Source organism: Boeremia exigua (assembly GCF_020726555.1).
Source record: "Boeremia exigua strain MPI-SDFR-AT-0100 chromosome Unknown C7974scaffold_6, whole genome shotgun sequence".
In the NCBI taxonomy this organism is placed as follows: domain Eukaryota; kingdom Fungi; phylum Ascomycota; class Dothideomycetes; order Pleosporales; family Didymellaceae; genus Boeremia; species Boeremia exigua.
This window is the reverse complement of record NW_025763523.1, coordinates 533,729-553,912: the sequence shown is the minus strand read 5'-3', so window position 1 is coordinate 553,912 and position 20,184 is coordinate 533,729. Positions and strand designations below refer to the sequence as shown.

Sequence of the window (20,184 nt, the reverse complement as noted above, 5' to 3'; positions counted from 1 at the left end):
CGTGCGCTATTGTGGAGCGGACGCGGGCGAGCGTTTAATGGCGGCGACGGTACGTACGAATAGCGGGCTGGCGTTTTGAACACACGTCTATTGTTGCCGTTGGCGGTGCGAGGAGGCACGAGGCGTTCGAGAAGGGTTTCGAGGTGTGGCGCGTGCAGACGGGCTGCGGGGCAGGGCTACGTCGTCTCGCGACTGGCTGCGAGCTTCAAACACCATCGACGGAACGGTTGTTCATGGCTGCCGTTATCACTGCAGATACGCAGTGTGAGGTGGGAGCATATGGCGGTGCTGACGCTGTGAGTTGAGCTGAGTTGGCGTGAGCGATCTGCTTCGCGCGGCGGCGTGATGATGGCCTGATTACCTGGCGAGCCCTGCGATATTGCATCGACTGACCGCAGCCATGACGGAACGACAGGAAGTCTGTTTGCCGGTGCCATGTATACTCCCCGGAAGCTCGTAGTTATCCTGACCTCGTTTGTCGTGATACTTACAGCAGTCGTCTATCACAGCAAGCCCCACATGTTTTCCACCATCCTGGACGACGACATGTCCACGAAATGCGCCATTGTAGTGGGCTCTGGCCTCGCCGGCCTGAGCGCTGCATCGCAGTTGGTGAAGCGCAACGTTCCAGTACGCGTTTTGGAACAAGCCGCAAAGCCAGGAGGCAACAGTATCAAAGCATCGTCCGGCATCAACGGCGCACCAACACGATTTCAGCCAGCGTTAGAGCCTGAAGATGCTTTCTACGCTGACACCGTATCTTCAGCTGGCAAGCGGATGTTTTCTCATACTACTGAGAGGGAGAATCTCATCAAAACTCTGACCGAAGGATCTGCGGGTGCGGTGCATTGGCTAGTTGAAGAGAAGGGAGTCGATCTGAGCAAAGTCGCGCGACTCGGTGGTCATTCCTACGCCAGAACACACAGAGGACCCGGACCGCCACCAGGATTTGCAATCATCAGCGCGCTGCTGAAGAGCTTGAAAGAGTCTCCCCTCTTTCACCTGCAGACCTCATGCACTGTGACGAAAGTGCTGCAGGAGCGGAAACGCGTCATAGGCGTAGAGTACATCGACTCCAACGGAAACTACGAGGAACTACACGGCCCTGTCATCTTCGCCTCAGGCGGCTTCGGCGGCGATGCGAAAGGCCTCCTCGCCCAATACCGTCCCGACCTCGCAGGCTTCCCGTCCACAAACGACCCGCGTCCAGGCACCCAGCCGCTCCTCGCGGCAGCTGGAGCCCAGCTAGTCGACATGGACTCCGTGCAAGTCCATCCCACCGGCTTCGTCGATCCCGCGGACCCAGAATCACCGCTCAAGTTCCTTGCTGCTGAACTCCTCAGAGGTGAGGGCGGCATCTTGCTGCTGAACGGTGCGCGGTTCGTGAACGAACTGGACACGCGCGAGCACGTTGCGAACGCAATCACCTCCACGCCTGCACCATCTGAGACCGCACGCCAGTGGGCCGTTCAGCTCGTGCTCGACGAAGCGACGTACAGCGCCGCGAAGTCCCACGTCGACTTCTACATCTTCAAGAACCTCATGCGGAAAACCACCGTCGCGGACCTCGGCGCTGACGCACTCAAAACCATCGAAACATACGCCGCCACCGTGTCCCACGCCACCGCTGACCCGTTCGGCCGCACCGCGTTCGGCGCTTGGGCGCTGAAGGATCCCACGCCCGAGTCGGTTGTGTATGTGGGCCAGGTGACGCCGATCGTGCACTACACGATGGGCGGGGTGCTGATCAACGCGCAGAGCGAAGTGGTGACGGAGCACGGCGCGCCAATCGCAGGGCTGTGGGGCGCGGGCGAGATCACGGGCGGGATACACGGCGGAAACAGGCTGGGGGGCTCGTCGCTGCTGGAGTGTGTTGTGTTTGGGCGGATTGCGGGGGATGGGTGTGCGGACTATCTGGCCGCAGCGAGTGGGCGTCCGTAGCGCAGTAGATTTCTAGTTGCATATGTGAGTACTGTGGTTGTTTTGTGAATTATACTGTCAAAAAGCAGCCAATTTGTGTTGGAATATTGCGGAGAGCATGATACTATGGTATGCAGTTTACAGCTCGAAGGCCTCCCTAGCTATATCTCTCGCAGCCTTTCCCCCACGCTCTTTATTTACCTGTATTGATAGCGCTAGTCTTACGCACGTTGCCATCTTTAGCACGTCTGAAATTCTTTCTAGCGCTAGGCTCATACGATGTATGCCTGCAGGGATTGCCCACCTGGAAAGGAAAGCGCGCCTGCTGCAGGTGAGGTACGTTTAGCGCTACCCTACCGCAATAACTCACCTGCACCTCACCTACACCTTACCTACACCTCGCCTACAGCCAATGGAAACCAAACACATCATGGACGACAAAACAACACAGAACACTGTCCTTACACCGGAGCAACAACACCAGAAAGAGCTCGATGACTTCGACTACATGCCCCCACTAGTCCCACGACCTATTGAACCTCCTCCGATAATCCAGGAGGCCATGGACCAGTGCAAGTTGTTACTTATCGCTGAAAAGGACACACGCAACACTATAGAAAGGCTTTCGTCAGAATTAGAGCAGGCAGTGAGCGTGGTAGATACACTGAGGACAGAGAAGTCAACCATGACTTCTCAGCACGAGGGCGCCTTAAAAGAGCAAGCTGGACTTATACGCTCTCTTCGAGAGATGTTAGTGAAGGCAAATCAAGATAAGATCAACAGCTGACATTCTATTAGGATCGATAGCCTAACCGAGGCCAACGACGAGCTCTATCAAGTTAACACCACCCAATCTGCAGAGATTGTCAAGCTCCGAGGACAAATCACCGCGCTAGAGGCCAGCAATTGTCGTGGCGAACACCAGCGTCATGCTGTCACCGAGTCAGACCTTTCTGGACTCGGAGGACAAGTTGGGCCACTTCAGATCGACCATTTAGCAGAACAACGTGGAGAGAATGCAGATTTCGGCGCCCGGCCGAATATCAACATCCCTGGCAGTCAACGCGTCCATGCGAGAAACGAGCTCGAGGACATTGGCCAGCCACCGGAAAGTAGTCAGGAAGGACAACTTTAACCTCTTACTCTGAGCATTAGTCGGCAGACGGAGCAATTTAGATAACACCACCGCCGCAACAATGTCAAGGACAATGGCCAAGCTTGGAAGGACACCAGATCAATAGAAGAGGTGGACAACCTCTCGTCGAGCAGCTCAACGGGGAGCTGGGTCGCTAGATTCGCGGAAACACTTAGTCTGTAGGCTGGTTATGTACAACACAATGCATATGTTTGTGTCTCAAACTCACCTGCCTTACAAGTAATTCAGCGGATATGGGAAGACGTAGGAAGCAGTATTCTAACCTCTCTGTACAGCCCCAAAGATGAGGCGCCCTTGGAGGATGAGTTCGAGGCGGTGGCTGAGCTATCTCCTCATCTAGACGGACAGGACCTCGAGCAGGAAGTCGGGTTCGATGAGCATCGCATCGTCGGAGACAACAACAGCCTGCGCGACCATCCTTTTCAAAACTGGGTGAAGAACCACAAAGATTTCGCCGCAAAAATCTTGAACACCGCACACCAACTTCATAGAGTTGATGTTGAACATCCCGACCACCCAAGAGGTGATGCGCCCGATGAAAGTGGCGAAGGTCCGAGCCAGCGGTCGCTCCGCTCTGTTGAAGACCGTCAGAGAGGCACTGGAAGCCGAAAATTCAACCAGTGCCACACTTCTAGAAGATACATATGGCTGGGGACCTGTCAGATCCTGGGTGAAGTTCTTACACGTCATCCGCGCATGTATTATGAGCCAGAGGGCTCTCTATTGAAATCCGCCGGCATTCGTTCGCCAGGAGCTATCACGGGGACCTTATGGGTCATGTCAAAGACCATTTGGGCATGGTCCCTTCTGGAGCAGCGTACAAGGTATCAAAGACAACTGTCCGACACCAACCGCAAGGCGACACGAGCCAAGCAGCAACTGGGGACCCAGAACAGCACGTATGGTATTACGAGTCACCTGGACGCCAAGAAGGCCGCCGCGCAGGCTGTCAAGATGATGAGCAGTTCGACATCATTCAAGCCCAAGCCTCACAAACGCATGAAGCGCCAAGTCGAGGAGGACGCCGACTAAGCAGCAGTGAAAATCTCTGGTACCCTCTCAGACGAGGAGGGCGAGGGTTATGCTTAGGGCTCCTCCCGCTAAGCAGCACAACGGGAAGCTGGGTCGCTGGACTCGTTATAACATTCAGTCTGTGGGGTTCACTGGGTATGGGAAGACGTAGGGGGCAACATCCGTGTACCCATCAGTACATCGCTGTACAGTACTTCGTAGTCACCAAAAGACCCATCACACAGCATACAACACTCAAACTGACATCGAATGCTTCCCATTTCTTTGCGTGAACGCATCTACTTTTTCGGCAACCAAAGATTCCTTTAGGCCCTCTACCAAGTCTCCACTCACCACTTCAACGTCGCCTTAATAGCCGCAGCCAGCACCTTCCCCTCCGCCGCATGCGTCGCCGCATTGGGATGATAATCACACCCGACATCGCTCCCCTGCTGCGGCCAATCCACATACTGCGCCTTGGCACCAATCTGCTTAACCGCATCCTGCACCGCCTTGATCTGGTTGGTGCGCTGCGCGTCTGCGGCGGTCGGGAACGAATCGCCCAGCATGGGGCTGCTGAGCAGGAAGAACTGCGCCGCGGGGTAGCGGGTCTGGATGGACTTGACAAACTTGACGAGCGCGGCGGTGAAGTCGGCGGCCTTCAGGGTCTCGCGCGCGGCGTAGGACTGCCCCGTCGCGGTGTAGGCGAGGTAGGACCAGTCGTTCGTGCCGAGGTTGATGACGACGGCGCTGGGTTTCCAGGACGCGGGGAAGGTGTACGAGTTTGAGGCGTCGTTGGCGCCGTAGCGGGTCCACAGCTCGGGCATGATGGGGCTGGTGTCGGTGGAGCCGGTGGCGATGTTGCGGACGAGGCCCTTGCCGCTCCAGGCGATGACGCTGTAGTCTGCTTTGAGGGCATTGGCGGCTAGTACGCCGTAGGTTTTGGGGTTGTTGGTTAGGGCGGCGTTGTTGGTGCACGGGTTGGTACCATCGAGGCCGTAACCGACGCTGATGGAGTCGCCGATGATTTCGATCTGGCGGGTGAGGGGCTTCTCGGCGACAAAGGATCCGTCAGTGGTCACGGTGCTGATGGCGACGGTACCGAGCGCGGTTTCGGAGCGGCGGCGCAGCACGACGGTGTGTGTGCCCTGTGCTAGCTTGGGGGTAGAGATGGTGGTGGCGGTGACCTTGCTGATCACCGTGGGAGCCTTGCCATCGATAATGAGGTCGAAACTGTTGTCGCCGACGATGTTGGCAAGGTTGACGCTGGCGGTGGTGCCTTTGAATGTGAACGAAACGCCTGTTCCGGGCCAGGTGAGTTCCTTGTTCGCCGGGTTGACGCGACCGAGGAATCGGAATCCAGCACCAGCAGCTGAAGCAGTAGCAGCGGGTGCGGGGATTGCAGACACCAGGCTGGCGAGGAAGAGAATCGAGACAAGCATTTTGAAAGCTGGACGAAGATCAAGTGGCTTGTGTCAACAAGCGGTTCCTGGGCGAAGTCGAGGATGTCTTGGTTTCCAAGATCTCGAGGAGTCGCTCCATTTTGAAGTCGGCATTGAGATGAGCACTATGGGCACATTGAAGATCATGTTGAAGTTCACGCCAGCGCCCAGCCGCGCAATGCCGATTAATATATAAGAAAGGCGCTAGTGCGGCAGGGCAGTCCGCTCATTGGCTGCGGTAGATTGGCCCCGGTATGAAGGAGGAAGCGATCCGGCTAGTTTGAACTACGATATACACACTATTGTCATGTACGGACCGGAGAGCCTTGACTTGGCCAGAAGGGGTTTCTTCGAGGACTACGCAACGACGTGGCGCCGGACATATGGAAGTAACGTCGTGGGTTGCGGGGTTGTTGGAAAGTCAGGTGGCAAACTATCGTCGTGTTTGACTCTTGCAAACGACCGCAAATTTCGCGAATGCGAGTTCCACCATTGAGAGGAGATGGTGTTACAGTACATATTAGCATGCTGTCTGATCCGCGCTAAGCCGGATTCACCTTTGCATTACTGCTTCAGCATCTTCCTCGTCGCTCCCTCCATCCAGAACTTCGTGTACATCCTATGCGCCAGCTGGAGGGCCGCCGGCTGTGGCTCGGAACCCGTGCCTTCGGGCGTGGTGTTGACGAAAACGCTCTTGAGGTGGAACGTCGCCGTATCCGCCTTCTCGTCGGTGGTGACCTCCATCGAGAACAGCCCATCGCTCGCGCGGTGCTCCTTGACCAGCGGAGAGTCCCCACAGCGCACAATGACCTGTGCGGCGTTAGCAATCAATTATCCCCGCAATGCATTGAGCGCCACGCACCTTGTTCGCATCGTGTTCCACCACCTCGAAGTGATCCGTAATAACCGTGTTCACAGGGTACTCGCTCTTCTCCAGCGCCTTCACGTCCCACAGCTGATCCTCGCGGCCTGGCAGCGCGCGGTACTTGCGCTCGAGAACGCGGCGCTGTATGCGATAGCCAATGCCGCTCCAGATGCCTCTGCAGAAGTCTGTCGTCAGGCGTTCTACGGGCACCTTTGCGCCCGGCTGCAGTCCATAGCGCTCGCGGAACTTCTGCAGCGGCAGCGTCTTGACCGCGTGGTCAATGCACGCGGGCGCATTCTTAAGCGGGTTGTGAGCGGTGAAGGTCGGTGTGAGCAGGTCCGGCGATGAGGTATCGTAGGGGACAAAGGTTGTGTTGCGTGTGTAGAAGCTGAACACGGAGTAGCCGAGCAGGGCATTTGCGCCTGCAGCGCCGGCGAGGCCCAGGACAACGCCAAACAGGCGTTTTGTGCCGCTGATGCGCTTGAACTGTGGTGGGGGCGAGATGGTGTTCATTTTGGCAGGATGTCAAGCAATGGGGAGGGAGCGGCGCGAGCGGTGTTTATCGCTGGCTCGCATCGAGCTCTGGTGGTGAAGTTTGGTGGACCCTGGTGGAGCTTGGGCCGTTCGGTCGGAGGTTGGAGCGAGATCGGTTCAGACACCCGTGCGAAATGGTAAGCATTAGTAGAAATGACTTTTTCGTATCGAATGCCCCACTGCACGCCCCTAGATAGGTGGAATTCCGCTGTTCTCAAACGCTGTCGTGAGCTCAGCCGGCTTGCAACGTTGAAGCCGTTCGGGATATAAATTTCGAACCAGCCGAAGCGAGTCGGCGACTGAGCAAACACCGACATCACCAGCAGAACCATCCATTCAGTCTCAGAACCACGTGTAATATGTAATTGGCAGCTTCTAGCTTCTGAACAACATGAGGCCTGCTTCTGCGGCATCGCCTTCACTTTCAGCCTCGCTCTCCACGTCGTCTTCACCCAGCCGCAATCGCTTGCCAAACAAGCTTCCAAATAGCTCGTCTCGCTGCCTCTCCTCCCACTCTCCCCGGTCTTCAGGCGCCATAAAGTTCTGTAACTTCTCCTGCACGGTGTACCGTAACCTTCTGCCCTTGCTCGCTTTGGTGTCGACTACCTTCTTCGTCTTGGCCTCCCTCGCTACCTGCCATGGCGCCTGAACAACGAACTCAGATGTGCCGTTGGCATTGACGTCGGCGGAGCGCTGCTCGAGCAGTTCCTTGAGGAGTAGTCCGTAGAAGTCGGCATCGTCGTAAATGGCAGCGTCAGGCTGCGCACCCTTGTGGGCGGACTGCAGTGGCGCGCAGGACCGCGGTGTCTGTGTGCGAGTGACCAGGTGCGATGATGTGAGCTGAGAGTCGAGGACCTCAGTAAGCGTCTGCTGTGCAGATGCATTGAGGCGTGCCTTGTTGTTGGCAACGGTCGTGGCCTTGGTCTTGTTGGACCAGCGCTCGAGGACAGCCTTTCTGTGCGGCAGTGCTACCTTGTCCGTGCTGCGAATCGACGACCAGATGTCGGCAGAAGACGTGTTGGCGTCGAACGTCGTGCGCTTACGCTTCTCGCCCGTCCGCGACTCCTCGAGCGAGATGCGGAGGTCGGCGAGGTTGTTCAGCAACGTGAGTGCTGCAGCCTCAGCGGCCGAAACAGACGCATCTGGCGCAGTCGCCTCCTTGTGCTGCTCAGTAGCCATCGAGTTTGTCGAGATAAGTGCTTTCTGCAGACGAATGCGCGTGTTGAGGAGAGTGTCGAAGGTCTTGCGTTGGGTCTTGACAGCCTGGCCCTTTGCGACATCCGACTCTGCGCCGGCGGCAAGTGTGGAGGTCATGGACTTAGCATCCTTCATGAGGTCGCGGACAGCCGCTGCGCCTGACTTGGAGTCGTCGCCAGATTCGCTGTCATCGTCTGAGCCGTCGTCTGAGCCGTCCTCCTCGCTCTCGTCTTCCTCTTCGCCCTCCATGTCCACGTCCTCGCTGTCGTCCTCGTCCGAGTCAACTTCTCCGTCAATCAGCGCGTTAAGACCTTCTGAAAATTCTTCCTCTTCGTCACCGTCGTCGCTTTCAACCTCACTGTCGGCCTCACTGTCGATCTCGTCAAAGCCTTTGGCGAATGGGTCGTCGCTGTCGCTGTTCTCCAAATCGTCACGGCTGACGCTTTTCCCTGCGTACTGCTTGCCGAGTGCCTTCGTCTCTGGCTTCCTCAGCTTGCTCTTGCCAACAGTCTCGTAGTGTTCGCGCCCCGCATTTTGGTCCTCTTCGACTTCGGAGGATTCAGCATCTGAGCGCTCGTCCTCGCTTGAGCTCGGCGCAGGATCGAGAAGGGACTCAGGGTCGAAATCTGACGTTTGTTAATTTGTCGTTCCTAGAAATGTATCGGCGACCAACCTCTGATCTTTGACTTGGCCATCTTGCGCGAAGTTGTGGCAGTTGTTGCGTTGCGTGTCAGAGCAGAGTTCGTTGCTACAAAAAAGTTCGCGCACAGCGCACGGGCGCGCTTTCCCCACCGCGGCGAGGCGCGTCACCTCCGCGAAGGCCGCACTGGTGGCCGCAAACATGTCGACAACTCGCAATGCTGAAGTCACGGCTGTTCTCTACGCTGCGCTGTCTGCAGCATGAGAATCCCCTCGTGCGTCAGTTCCGTTCCAATTGCAGCAACACGTAGCTAAATATTCCAACAGGGCCTCCCGCGCTCCGGCGCGCCTCCACAGCTACCGCGCATGCAGCGAGGTCTGCCGCAAAGGCGAAGCATAAAAGACGTCAAGAAAGTGATTGCAGTGTCGTCAGCAAAAGGCGGCGTTGGCAAAAGCACGATTGCTGGTATGTCACAACCTGCGTTCGACCACAGCATCGTCACTCACGTCATCGTCATAGTCAACCTCGCCCTCAGCTTCGCCCGCCGTGGCTACCGCGCTGGTATACTCGATACCGACATCTTCGGCCCTTCGATACCCACTCTTCTCAATCTCTCTGGCGAACCGCGCTTGTCGAGCAGTCAGTCACACTACGCCACTCCACGGCCACGCTTCTGATGACGAGGCAGACAATCAGCTCATCCCCCTCTCGAATTATGGCCTCAAGTCCATGTCAATGGGCTATCTCATCCCAGAGTCCTCGCCGGTAGCATGGCGCGGGCTCATGGTCATGAAGGCACTGCAGCAGCTGCTCCACGAAGTTGAATGGGGTGGTCTGGACGTGCTGGTGCTCGACATGCCGCCTGGAACTGGCGACGTGCAGCTCACAATTACCCAACAGCTCAACTTGGACGGTGCGTTGATCGTGTCGACACCACAGGATCTGTCACTTAAGGACGCCGTAAAAGGCGTGGAGCTGTTCAAGAAGGTCAACGTCAACCTGCTTGGCCTCGTCTGCAACATGGCTGGGTTCAAGTGTCCGGGCTGTGGCTCGGTCCATGAGGTATTTGGTAACATGAACAAGATCCGTGACATGTGCGGAAAGTACGACTTGAAGATGCTGGGCGAGATCCCGCTCCATGCCAGCATTAGCGATGATGCAGATCGGGGCAAGCCGACTGTCGTTGCAGAGCCGGATGGCGACAGAGCGGCAGCCTTTCTAGATATCGCTCGCCAGGTCGAAGCTGCTGTAGGGCTGACAAAGTGACATGATTCACCACGCATAAAAGAAACGATCAGCATTGAGCCATATCAAAGTGTGAATAATTCTCGTCTGAAGTTGAGATTCTATCGGGTGTTGGTATGCCATACCTCATCAGCGATACGATTATTTTAGAAACCCCAACTACAGCTGGGCCGCACCCGCCAGAGTTCACGGCTAGGGCTGACACAAGCGAGCAGGGGTCGGAAGCGGCCTCTTCCCAATCACCATTCGCTGCTACCCCTCGCTACTCCCGCGGGCCGTTTCAGCCACCACAGCCAGCACGCATTGGTTGAGCCTCAGCTGAAGACCCGCATGGGTGGCCTGAAGGTAATCACTAAAGATATGGGGCGTAAACATATGCTTAGTATAATAGCCGCTTTCCCTCACCATCGCTCTCATCATCTCAACTACAAATGAAGAATCAACATGGTGGTGCATCGATCGCTCACAGGTTATCGGAAGATTTCCGATGAGGGGGATATAGGAGACAATGTCGAGCTGCTGCAGTCTGGAAGGTAGGTGGAAACAAAACTCAACCCCTCTGAACGAGTTCTGAAACCATAACAGGAACTCAAGCGATTACCAGCTTCTCAACAATGAATCTGACAAGCATGTTTCTACTGGAGATCCCCGACAGTCGTCAACATTCGAATCTTTCATGACAGACAACGAGGACTCCCATGCTCCGCCGAGACACATGGGTACTACAACACAGACCTTTCGACAGCGTCCATTTCTTTCCGGTTGGCGCGTCGGAGCGCTTGTCTCACTCGTCGGTGCCTCTGTCGTTTGTATCTTCAACCTCGTCGTTACGATATACGTTTGGACAGGTCCGTACGAACAAGCTGAAGACTTTATCGGGACCTTGTTCGAAGGTAGTTGCGCTAGAGCCAGAGGGCTGAACGTCTGGATCCACCTGATCGTAAATGTTCTCAGTACCCTGCTTCTCGGCGCAAGCAACTACTGCATGCAGGTTCTAAGCGCCCCCAACCGGGAAGAGCTTGTACGCGCGCACGGAAAAAGAGTCTGGCTTCACATCGGAGTGCCGAGTCTACGAAACCTCAAACACATTGGACGACCCCGAGCCGCTCTGTGGGTGATCTTGTTCCTGTCATCTATGCCGCTTCATCTGTTATTCAATTCGGTCGTTTTCACCAATCTGCAAGCCAACGAGTACTTCGTCAATCCGGTCACGGAGGATTGGCTCGCAGGGGGCTCTTTTGATACTTCCCGCTTCGTGGAGGTATCTGATGCGAAGACGGACGAGATCGTTGCCAATATCAACGCCAAAGAATTGAATGTGACTTTTGTTGGAGAAACTTTCATCAACACCAACAACGCTAAGGCTACTTACCAGAAGCTTGATACTGCGGCCTGCTTCGATAAATTTAACAATCAGTATATGTCCGACGCAGGAAACGTCTATCTCGTTCACAGCGACCCCATAGTTTGGCGAAACCATACAGTCTGGTGGCCCTTGTTTCATCTCAACAACAGCTTTACATGGACCAGAGACTCAAAGCCTGAGTCTCCGATCACGGAGATAGACCGTAACACCACCTTGGATGCCACGATACCGTTTCTCAGTACACCGGATTTTTACCTATCTAATGGGTGGCGCTGTCCTTCGCATACGTTGAAAATGTGTGACGTTGACAACGAGCATGAGGTGCCTGGTGATCGCTCGAAATGGCAGCCGTTCGAGGCACCAATCGCTTACTGTATGGTCGAAGAAGTGCAAGAAAGCTGCAGACTGCAGTTCAGTTTGATCATTGCTGCTCTTGTTGTAGTATCGAACTTCGTCAAAGCTGTATGTATGGCTCTGACGCTTCTGATGTACCGGAGACATCTGCCGCTCGTCACTGTAGGAGATACTATAGCTCATTTCCTCGACTGCCCCGATCCAGAGACAAAGGGTCGATGTCTGTTCTCGAGACATCTCATGGAGGCCCAGTGGACATGGGAGTTCACTCACGGCGCAAAGAAGGACGAGCTTGGTGTGCCTCCTGAGCGATTTGATCCCAAACGCCGAGCGTGGCAGACCGCTCCAAGTGGCTATCGATGGCTGGCTACCTACATATTGTGAGTGTATTGCGGAGACACAACATCAACTCTACTAATTTGTACTAGATTTGTTGCGGCGATCATATTTGCCATCGTATGTATGGCGCGTACGGTGTCGGCGATGCCTAAAGATGTTGCCAAATTGTGGAAAATCGGGTTTGGGACGATTACGGGCAACAATCTACTGAATATCAGCACTACTCTTGTGGGTGGCATTTTACTTGCCAATCTGCCACAGGCCGTGCTGTCATACTTGTATCTTGCCTTCAACGCTCTGTATACGAATATGTTCGTTGCACAAGTACGTGTCAATAACGGTTGAAGGATCATACGCTTATGAACGTCTAGGAATGGAGTACCTACATGGAGAACCGAAAGCCACTCCGTGTCACCTCGCCTATCGGCCAGCAACGCGATACATACTGGCTCAATGTCCCATTTCGCTACGCGATTCCCATGACAGTGATGTCAGGTCTGTTTCATTGGCTCGCATCTCAGAGTATCTTCCTGGTCCAGATCACGGTTCTGAATGCGTACACCCGCGAAGCATACAAGAAGATCTCAACTTGTGGATTTTCTCCCGTAGCGATCATCTTGTGCACCGTGCTCGGTACTATTATAGCGATCGGGGGCTTCGCCCTTGGACGGTTCCGATACGCGCCGGGCATGCCTGTGGCAGGCAGTTGCTCAGCTGCGATCAGCGCTGCGTGCCATCCGCTGCCGGAGGACACTGATGCTGCTGTGCTACCCGTACAATGGGGCGCCGTCACACACGGGGAGAAGGGTGTTGATGGCAAGCCACCTGTCGGTCATTGTACATTCTCAAGCTTTCCAGTTCACACCCCAAAACGAGGTCAATTATACGCTTGAAAGAAAGCCTCCAGACCCAACCTTCTAGGTCGACCAACAAACATTCGAAGCTAAATCACCCTTCTGAGGTCTGACAGCATACTTTGTCACCGTCCACGATTGCTTTATGCAACACGCTCTTATTCACCTCCTGGGTGCTAGGGGCAACGTCCAGTCCTGGGTTTCCGCTAAAGAAGTTCACTGGTTTCAGTCCCACCGACATCTTTTCGCACGGCATGACTGGCCAATCCTCAATTCTCGGGTTGTGCGTCGACCCAAACGTGTGCCACACCACGACGTCCTCGTTTCGCACGCTCGCTTCCATCTCATCCCCAGCTCTCTTCTTAATCGCAGTCGCAATGCCTTCACCGCCCATGGACTGCATGGTGTACCGCCCCGACGGGAACATCTCGTCCTCACGATACTTGGTAACCCAAACAGCGTGCTGCCCGTACTCGGAGCGCCTGGCGTGGAACGACGACGGGTGGGCGAGTAGCATCTGGCTATAGGAGGGGAGTAGTTTGAAGCTGACGGGAGTCTGCGTCGTGGGGTTGATAACCGTTTCGTTGACGATCTTGAAGACGCGGTTCTTAGTGAAGTCGAGATCGAAACCGCCTTCGCGCTCGACGTAGCGCGTCCGTGTCTCGTACCCGATTCCAAATGGATTGTGCACTTCTGCGTCGTCAAGGGGCATTGCATGCGATTCTTCGATCACAACGGAGTTCTTGTGTCCGTCAATGGCAGCGTCGATGCGCAGGCAGAACAGATGCTGGTGGTACGGTGCGAGCACGCCTGGAGCAACAATAGTGCCGTAGGGTGGCTTTGGCTCACCCACTGCAATGGGGACGGTCGAGAGAATGCCCGTCGCCCGGACTTCGTAGTTGATGGACGCATCCTGTCCGAAGTGGAATGCGAATATATACTCATAATTACTTACCGTAATGATGGTCTGCAGGACGAGCACGCGCGACCGCGTCACTACCGCATGCCCTGTACGGAAATTCGTATGCTTCCAGAGAATCCCGTCGTCCTGCTCGTGCACACAAACCACGTTGGGCAATCGAAGCGGCAGTCCAGACGCCGTATTGTGCCAGCCGTCGAAGTACGCAATTGTACCGAGACAATCGCAACCCAACCGTAGATTATTTGCGTTCACGCCTGCTCCGTCGTTCCCCAGGTCAAACGCGCCCTTGCGTGGATACGGCGACCGTGGGTCTGCGTACGGCACGAACATCTCTGCCAGCGATACCCGGTGCAGAACCTGTCGCCCGTCGTACCGGATATCGTGCAGCGTCAGGCCCTCGCGGTAATTGAAGCCGACGCGAAACTGCCACTTCTCCCACGAGACGTGCTGCCCGGTGATGCTGAACGACGCACCATCTGGCTGCACGACCTGCAGCGGTTTCGTGGTTGTGCGCGGAGAGGGCCGCAGATCGGGATGATACTCACTCATCTCCAGTGGCTGCTTCGCGCGGGCGTCGAAGGGCTGGGCGTCGTTATGCACTGTCTCGCCAGCGCGGCAGGGGAGGTGATACACCCCGATAACCTTCAGTGTCTCCTCAACCTCAGCGCAAAGCGACAGCGGATACGCGTAATAATTTGCATCCGGGTGATCTACCAGACGAGCGTAGAACCAGCACTGCATGCATCAGCACCCATCATACACAAGCATCAAGAACACTACCATCGTAATCCGGCGCGCCATGTCGCTCGCGCCGTCCGTGGCATACGCCCATGCCTCGACAATCACGCTTGCACCCTCCGGAAGCGCCAGCTTTGCGATTTCGCTCTGCACGCGTGCGTCTGCGATGCATGCGCGCTCCACGTCCTGCATGTACGCGGCGTCGATGTACGAGTGCTTTCCCTCGAGCCGCTGCTGCTTCACCACGGATTTGCTCTGCACATCGATAACGAGTTCAAACAGATCATTGCTGTCTGGTCCGCTCTTGACTAGGACCTCGACGCGGGCACAGCGGGCGAGCACTGGAGGAGCGGAGCCGAGGTGCTCGGCGTCGAGGTATGTGGTGAGTTTGTCTTTGGGCGGTTCAAGCAGTGTGATGACGCGGAAATTGAGGTGCTGGGCGGGGAATAGAGGGCGTACTATGTCTGCAGCCTTGTGTTGTTAGTCGGGTTACTTTTGCTTAGATGGATGTGGCACCTGTGTTATCTCGTCTGGAGTCAGGGGATCGAGGGGGTGCGGTGCGGACGGCATGGCTGTATAATATCAACTTAGCTAATTGAAAACGTCGAAAGCATGAAGTTGCCCTTTCAACGAACGCGAGGAATTGTGTCGTCTTTATACTTCTGATACACGGGTCTTGGTGGTCGTCCACAGGCCGCATTCTGATTGGCTGGCGTCTGCCTCGGAGCGACCCGTCGTCTACGCTTTCCTTTGGAGGTTTCGCGGCGGCCATCTTCGCCTCCAAAGGCTTGATGCAAGTCCACAACACCACACCTCCAAAGGTATCCCGGCGAAGAGATTTCAACGCCATCAGCAACTGTGATAAGCGCTTGCTGCAGGCCGTGATTTACGTAAAGCCCCGTCGACATGCTTGAGGTCACGATGCAGACGTGCGGGGTCGAGTGGTGCTTCGTGAAGGAGCCTACTTTTGAGTTTACAATCCGCAATCTAGCTATACATTTTTCCCCACGCCCAAGAACAGCCTGACAAACACACGCCCGCCCGCTCACAGACTCACGTCCACAACAGGTCCATGATACGTCTTCCGTGCCCACACCAGGTAATACACCGCGCTCAACAGCGCCACAGTCCCTGTAACCAACACCGACCAATTCATCGTAGCGGGCGTGACATCTTTGAACGATGGCCAAAAGCTAAAGAAGAAAACGAACGCCAGATACGCGCACGCAAACGCGTTGTTTGCGACGCCCAGCGCGCCGGGGATCCGCCACGGGCCCCACACGGCGCGCACCATACCGTCGGGTGTGACGGAGGGCGAGGCGTCGAGCGTGGCGTTGGGTAGAATCGCGCCAGTGCAGCGGCGGTAGAGTAGTAGACAAGCAGTGAGTAGGTAGGAGGCGAAGAGGCCGGCGATAGAGACGGAGATGATGCCGTTGAAGGCGGTGGTGGAGCCGATGTTGACAAGGGCGAGGATGCTGGCGATGAGGCTGGTGAAGGCGACGGCATTGACGGGGATGGAGGTTCTGTCACTGATCTGCTGGGGTTAGTGGGGCGCTTGAGTCGGGGGAGGGGGCTTACTTTGCTGAGCTGGCGCCATCCGGGGAGGCCCTTGTCTCGTGCAAAGGCCCAGCAGATGCGCGAGGTTGAAGCCGAGAAGCCGACGTTGGCGCTGATGGTAAGTACCATGACGATAGATGCCATCACTGCAGCACCGGCGCGCGACTGCACGGCCTGGTGGAAGATGGCCATGAATGGGAATGCTGGGTTTTCTGCTAGGACGGTATCCATGTCGCCCAAACGGAGGAGGACAGTGACCACCATAACGAACCCCAGAGATCCGTTGATCGCAATACCTGTCATGATTGATCGGGGAACGACCACTTGAGCGTTGTGAATCTCTTCTGACAGCTAATATGGTAAGCAGTGTAGTCAGAAGACGATGTAGCGGACTTACATGGATCGGCCCGTCTCCTCCAACGAAGGCAAATACGCTCCCCATAATCCCGATGCAGAACGACAGCCCCTGAGAGTCCCAACCGCCCATATTCACGAACGTAGTGAAGATCGATCTAGCGTCGCCCTGCGGACCCAGTATCAAAAGAGGAATGAGAATGGCGAAGAACCCGAGGATATGCAAGACCAGTAAGGCACCTTCAAACTTCGGCAGAAGCCATCCTGCAGCTACATTGATGAAGACGCAGAACAAGATAACCGCCCAATACAGCATCGTCACGTGCCAGTTCTGTGGAACGTAGGTGTCAGGTTGACATAGGATCAGCAGTCCCTGGATCAAGCCGCCTGTCAGGAAGCAGCCGGAGCCGAGCGAAGCCAGCCAGCCGCACAGTGTGAGCCACCCGGATATGTAGCTGAGAAGCCGGGACAGGCGTGGCGGTGACAGCATCGCAACCCAGTGATACTGACCACCTGAAGTGGGTGCGATTGAGACCAGCTCCGAGAGGACCGTGAATACGGATACTGTACCGAACCAGACGACGAGATAGCCGTAGATGACTCCAGCTGGGCCGCCATTCTGGAAACCAACGAGGAATAGTCTGTTCGAGTCAACACACATTGCAAGATGGTGTTGATGATGCTCACACTAAAGAAGCTTCCCATGTGATCAATACGGTGCAGCTGAAGCCCAGGATAGAGAGAAACCCAAATCGTCTCTGCCAAAAACGGATCAGCAAAGCAATGCTTGCATTTGAGTCGATTTACCTTCAACACTGCTTTCTTTCCCAGTCTAGCAAGCGCGAGCTCATCTTTCTGTTCTGTAGACGAGGTGCTAGGAAAAGCTGTCATCTCAACATCGGCACCCTTGACAGAGGGTGTGGACGCCATTGTGCACCCGTTAGCGCAGGGCTGCTAAAACGCGAGGGCCAGTGAAGCTGTGCGAAGGGGAACAGGAGAACGTGGGGAGGTAGTGAGCGTGGGTAGCACGAAGGGTGTGAGTGCAGCTGGCGGGTCAGCAAGTGATCATCTAAACCTTGTGTGTTGTGCCTCGCTTGCACAGCGCGACGTTATTATGGAGGAGGGCAGCCCGTCCCGTCCCGGCCGGCTGGATCACCTGCCGGATCGTCTTAGGTGCATGTTACACGATGCGCTATACGCAGGGGTGGGCGGCACAGGGAATGCATGACTGTACCGTTCCAGAATCGCGTACTTTGGATTCGTTGCAAAATTGTTCTCGACTAAGCATCTCCTCCGACCATTGCGCGTCTGGTGCTGACTGTATCATTGAATACTCTGCACATACGAGTGGTCTGATAAGAGATCGTGATCGCGACCTAATTTGCTGCGTACACTTCATCTCGAAGATAATAGGCCGGTGTGACTCAAAGCTATGGTTTTTGCGTACGCTCAGCTGAATCCGATGAAACCGCCCAACCTTTTGACACATTGATCGACCTGCTCTGCGCAGATCGTTGCGCTTGTGACGACCGCGAGACATCCATTAGTTGGTACTCTCGTCCGCTATACCCTTTCGAAGCATACTCTCTGCGTCTACGGCTGTCGTCAATCCGGATAAGGCCAGACTCAAATCCCTCCATGAATATCTTGGTGTAGGGCAAGCACGTTGTGACAATCGCAAAGCATTGCACGATCTGATTGCAGAGAGCTGATCGCCAAAAGCCTAGCATCAGGTCTTTGCTCGTTACTAGACTGTTGCTTTCCTGGTGAAAGAAGGCCAGCTGAACAGCAGCTGCTATCAGAACCCTGCTACTGTTAGATGTCACGCTGTACCATAGAATCAGACATACAAGAATCGGCAAGCAAACAAGCTCATGATCGAGGCTTTCTTTTGCCGTGTAACGCGGAGCTGCGCGACAATCCCCAGCTCCAGTGCAATTATGGCGACTTCTGTGAGGATATTGAGGATTGACATCACAGTCCACCAAGTAGTCTGTTGACCGTCAGGATCTTGATATAAAGCAGTCGCACTGTACTTACCCTATCCAGACATCGACCAAGTGCCCTGTCCCATGTACGGGGCACTTGACATTCGAAGCCCGCGACGAGGATCGCGCTCACCAGCCAAACGCATACAAGCGCTCCGATACCGTAATTGATTTTGCGGTGCAGCTTTGAGGGGGTTAGGTTATGCACAAATGCCACGATAGCCAGCTTTGAGAAGCCGAGCGACACGAACAACAAGATCGTTGCCGCATATCCAGCCTGCGGCACATGTCAGTACTCTCGATGACCGTGAGAGCGAGCAGGATACCTTGAAGCTCGACTGGATGTCGTCGCTGCTCAAGGTCGCAGCTGGTTTGCCGAACCCATACGCACACTGCACTAATGCAGCGATGGATTGCACGATGCAAAAAATCTAAGTGATGGTCAACCGCATGATTCATGGTACGACGTTGGCTTAGGCTGACCAAAGATGCAAGGAGGAATGCAGACTCCGCCCTCAGGGCCCGGAAGACGTAAAGCTTGATACCAGCATGAGTGACAAAGGCTAAGAAACTCGTCACAAGAGTGAACCAAATGATGATCTGTACGATAGGCGTTCGATTCGAGTCCGATACGATGACCTGGTCCAAGTGCGGTGACATGTTTGCGGTAGGAACATGTAGGCAGGAGGTTGGCGAGTGACTATTGCGAGGCGGACACGTCGATTTCCCTGGGTACGACGACACTTTGGCTGCGTATGCAAGGCGCGTCTGTTCAGACATTAAAGTGTTTGAGCCACGTCCCGTAAAGACAGCCAAAAGAAGCGCTGCCGAGCTGACTGTGCAACCACGGACAAGCAGATCTGCAGCTACCACCGGCTCCGACAGTCGTATTGGACAATTCTCGCGACATTCTTGGCCTGAGGTCTTCGACATGCTTCTTCCAATGAATCCCTACAATACGTTCTCAGTGAACCTGATGTTGAACGGATTGAGATGATGTTGCTGCGCGTTACCGCGCGTCACCGCGCGTTACTGCCGTTCAATGCCTACCTGCGTGATTTGCAGGGAAGTTCTGTAGTACCAGCATGCTGTGCGGCGATAATCCCAAGCAGAAACGATAATTTGTCTGCGATTCTTTCCCGTTGGGTGTCAGCAGGCCCAATCTAATCCCAGGAACTATGGTCTCATCAATCGATACTGTTGATCGGGGTAAAATTTGAAGATGCGCGAGCAAAAAGCAATTTGTGTTTGAGAGTGCTGATGATGCTACAGTTAGTAGGCAATCCATTGGCACGAGCAACCTAACAAGCCACCAACGGCAGGTTAATAGCTAAGCTTTCAAGTGTCTGAGCCCATCCCGTCCGGGCCGGCTCGCGTTGTTCAGTCGTTGATCGCTGTACATGGCAATTGGTCAAGACTCTTGATCGTCATAGCCATTGGCACTCGCTTGTACCTGTTCTATGATCGCTGCTGTGTCTGCAGCTCACACAATGGCTCCGATCCTATCGGCGTCTTGAACATGCCTTCTGCATGAGTTGCCGACGCTGTTCCGACGAAATTATGGTCTGATGGTGGCTTGTTCATGTGAGCGTGATTCGGCCATGGATGAAGATCCTCTCGATTGGCGCCCAGGATTCATGGTACTCTATTTGCACGTAGGCATTGACAGCGTTCGACTTGTCGCTCACAGCCAGAGAAACAC

The 20,184-nt window shown here is 55.2% G+C and overlaps 9 protein-coding genes across 9 annotated transcripts; 3 read left to right on the top strand and 6 right to left on the bottom strand.

The window, feature by feature from the left end:
• Positions 1 to 233: 233 nt before the first annotated feature.
• C7974DRAFT_376023 (FAD binding domain-containing protein) lies at positions 234 to 3,055 on the top strand (the record flags this gene model as incomplete). Its single annotated transcript, XM_046140250.1, has 5 exons — positions 234 to 296; positions 370 to 1,901; positions 2,214 to 2,256; positions 2,330 to 2,670; positions 2,719 to 3,055. The coding sequence occupies 5 exons, from the start codon at positions 234 to 236 to the stop codon at positions 3,053 to 3,055; spliced, it is 2,316 nt and encodes a 771-aa protein (XP_045996910.1).
• Positions 3,056 to 4,333: 1,278 nt separating this feature from the next.
• C7974DRAFT_181975 (SGNH hydrolase-type esterase domain-containing protein) lies at positions 4,334 to 5,780 on the bottom strand. Its single transcript, XM_046136368.1, has one exon. The coding sequence runs from the start codon at positions 5,527 to 5,529 to the stop codon at positions 4,438 to 4,440; it is 1,092 nt and encodes a 363-aa protein (XP_045996909.1). The 5' UTR covers positions 5,530 to 5,780; the 3' UTR covers positions 4,334 to 4,437.
• Positions 5,781 to 6,059: 279 nt separating this feature from the next.
• On the bottom strand, positions 6,060 to 7,232 carry C7974DRAFT_181984 (uncharacterized protein). Its single transcript, XM_046136369.1, has 2 exons — positions 6,392 to 7,232; positions 6,060 to 6,339 (listed from the first exon to the last, which is right to left on the bottom strand). Exons 1-2 carry the CDS (start codon positions 6,905 to 6,907, stop codon positions 6,094 to 6,096), a joined length of 762 nt encoding a protein of 253 aa, XP_045996908.1. The 5' UTR covers positions 6,908 to 7,232; the 3' UTR covers positions 6,060 to 6,093.
• Positions 7,233 to 7,303: 71 nt separating this feature from the next.
• On the bottom strand, positions 7,304 to 8,820 carry C7974DRAFT_412963 (traub transciption factor family protein; the record flags this gene model as incomplete). The annotated part of the gene is made up of 2 exons (XM_046143691.1): positions 7,304 to 8,751; positions 8,799 to 8,820. The coding sequence occupies 2 exons, from the start codon at positions 8,818 to 8,820 to the stop codon at positions 7,304 to 7,306; spliced, it is 1,470 nt and encodes a 489-aa protein (XP_045996907.1).
• A 150-nt stretch (positions 8,821 to 8,970) lies between these two features.
• C7974DRAFT_393920 (cytosolic Fe-S cluster assembling factor NBP35) lies at positions 8,971 to 10,127 on the top strand. Its single transcript, XM_046141830.1, has 4 exons — positions 8,971 to 9,039; positions 9,092 to 9,230; positions 9,285 to 9,404; positions 9,454 to 10,127. The coding sequence occupies exons 1-4, from the start codon at positions 8,983 to 8,985 to the stop codon at positions 10,029 to 10,031; spliced, it is 894 nt and encodes a 297-aa protein (XP_045996906.1). The 5' UTR covers positions 8,971 to 8,982; the 3' UTR covers positions 10,032 to 10,127.
• Positions 10,128 to 11,145: 1,018 nt separating this feature from the next.
• C7974DRAFT_433828 (uncharacterized protein) lies at positions 11,146 to 12,962 on the top strand (the record flags this gene model as incomplete). The annotated part of the gene is made up of 3 exons (XM_046144946.1): positions 11,146 to 12,110; positions 12,159 to 12,393; positions 12,441 to 12,962. The coding sequence occupies 3 exons, from the start codon at positions 11,146 to 11,148 to the stop codon at positions 12,960 to 12,962; spliced, it is 1,722 nt and encodes a 573-aa protein (XP_045996905.1).
• Positions 12,963 to 13,017: 55 nt separating this feature from the next.
• C7974DRAFT_311231 (copper amine oxidase) lies at positions 13,018 to 15,153 on the bottom strand (the record flags this gene model as incomplete). The annotated part of the gene is made up of 3 exons (XM_046138301.1): positions 13,018 to 14,580; positions 14,626 to 15,054; positions 15,100 to 15,153. The coding sequence occupies 3 exons, from the start codon at positions 15,151 to 15,153 to the stop codon at positions 13,018 to 13,020; spliced, it is 2,046 nt and encodes a 681-aa protein (XP_045996904.1).
• Positions 15,154 to 15,411: 258 nt separating this feature from the next.
• Positions 15,412 to 17,566, bottom strand: C7974DRAFT_393913 (amino acid/polyamine transporter I). Its single transcript, XM_046141829.1, has 5 exons — positions 17,302 to 17,566; positions 17,182 to 17,252; positions 16,538 to 17,135; positions 16,162 to 16,491; positions 15,412 to 16,117 (listed from the first exon to the last, which is right to left on the bottom strand). Exons 1-5 carry the CDS (start codon positions 17,422 to 17,424, stop codon positions 15,629 to 15,631), a joined length of 1,611 nt encoding a protein of 536 aa, XP_045996903.1. The 5' UTR covers positions 17,425 to 17,566; the 3' UTR covers positions 15,412 to 15,628.
• A 358-nt stretch (positions 17,567 to 17,924) lies between these two features.
• Positions 17,925 to 19,142, bottom strand: C7974DRAFT_433825 (uncharacterized protein; the record flags this gene model as incomplete). Its single annotated transcript, XM_046144945.1, has 5 exons — positions 17,925 to 18,300; positions 18,345 to 18,487; positions 18,535 to 18,759; positions 18,809 to 18,913; positions 18,966 to 19,142. The coding sequence occupies 5 exons, from the start codon at positions 19,140 to 19,142 to the stop codon at positions 17,925 to 17,927; spliced, it is 1,026 nt and encodes a 341-aa protein (XP_045996902.1).
• Positions 19,143 to 20,184: the final 1,042 nt, after the last annotated feature.

What these genes read in the sequence shown, in the direction of transcription:
- C7974DRAFT_393920 (XM_046141830.1), top strand. Translation starts at nt 8,983, where the DNA reads ATGCTGAAGTCACGGCTGTTCTCTACGCTGCGCTGTCTGCAGCATGAG. An exon ending in TGGCAAAAGCACGATTGCTG is followed by an intron (nt 9,231 to 9,284) that starts GTATGTCACAAC and finishes TCATCGTCATAG; the next exon opens with TCAACCTCGCCCTCAGCTTC. An exon ending in CGAACCGCGCTTGTCGAGCA is followed by an intron (nt 9,405 to 9,453) that starts GTCAGTCACACT and finishes ATGACGAGGCAG; the next exon opens with ACAATCAGCTCATCCCCCTC.
- C7974DRAFT_181975 (XM_046136368.1), bottom strand. Translation starts at nt 5,529, where the DNA reads ATGCTTGTCTCGATTCTCTTCCTCGCCAGCCTGGTGTCTGCAATCCCC.
- C7974DRAFT_393913 (XM_046141829.1), bottom strand. Translation starts at nt 17,424, where the DNA reads ATGGCGTCCACACCCTCTGTCAAGGGTGCCGATGTTGAGATGACAGCT. An exon ending in ACATGGGAAGCTTCTTTAGT is followed by an intron (nt 17,136 to 17,181) that starts GTGAGCATCATC and finishes TGACTCGAACAG; the next exon opens with ACTATTCCTCGTTGGTTTCC. An exon ending in GATGGCGCCAGCTCAGCAAA is followed by an intron (nt 16,118 to 16,161) that starts GTAAGCCCCCTC and finishes TAACCCCAGCAG; the next exon opens with ATCAGTGACAGAACCTCCAT.
- C7974DRAFT_181984 (XM_046136369.1), bottom strand. Translation starts at nt 6,907, where the DNA reads ATGAACACCATCTCGCCCCCACCACAGTTCAAGCGCATCAGCGGCACA. An exon ending in TGGAACACGATGCGAACAAG is followed by an intron (nt 6,340 to 6,391) that starts GTGCGTGGCGCT and finishes AACGCCGCACAG; the next exon opens with GTCATTGTGCGCTGTGGGGA.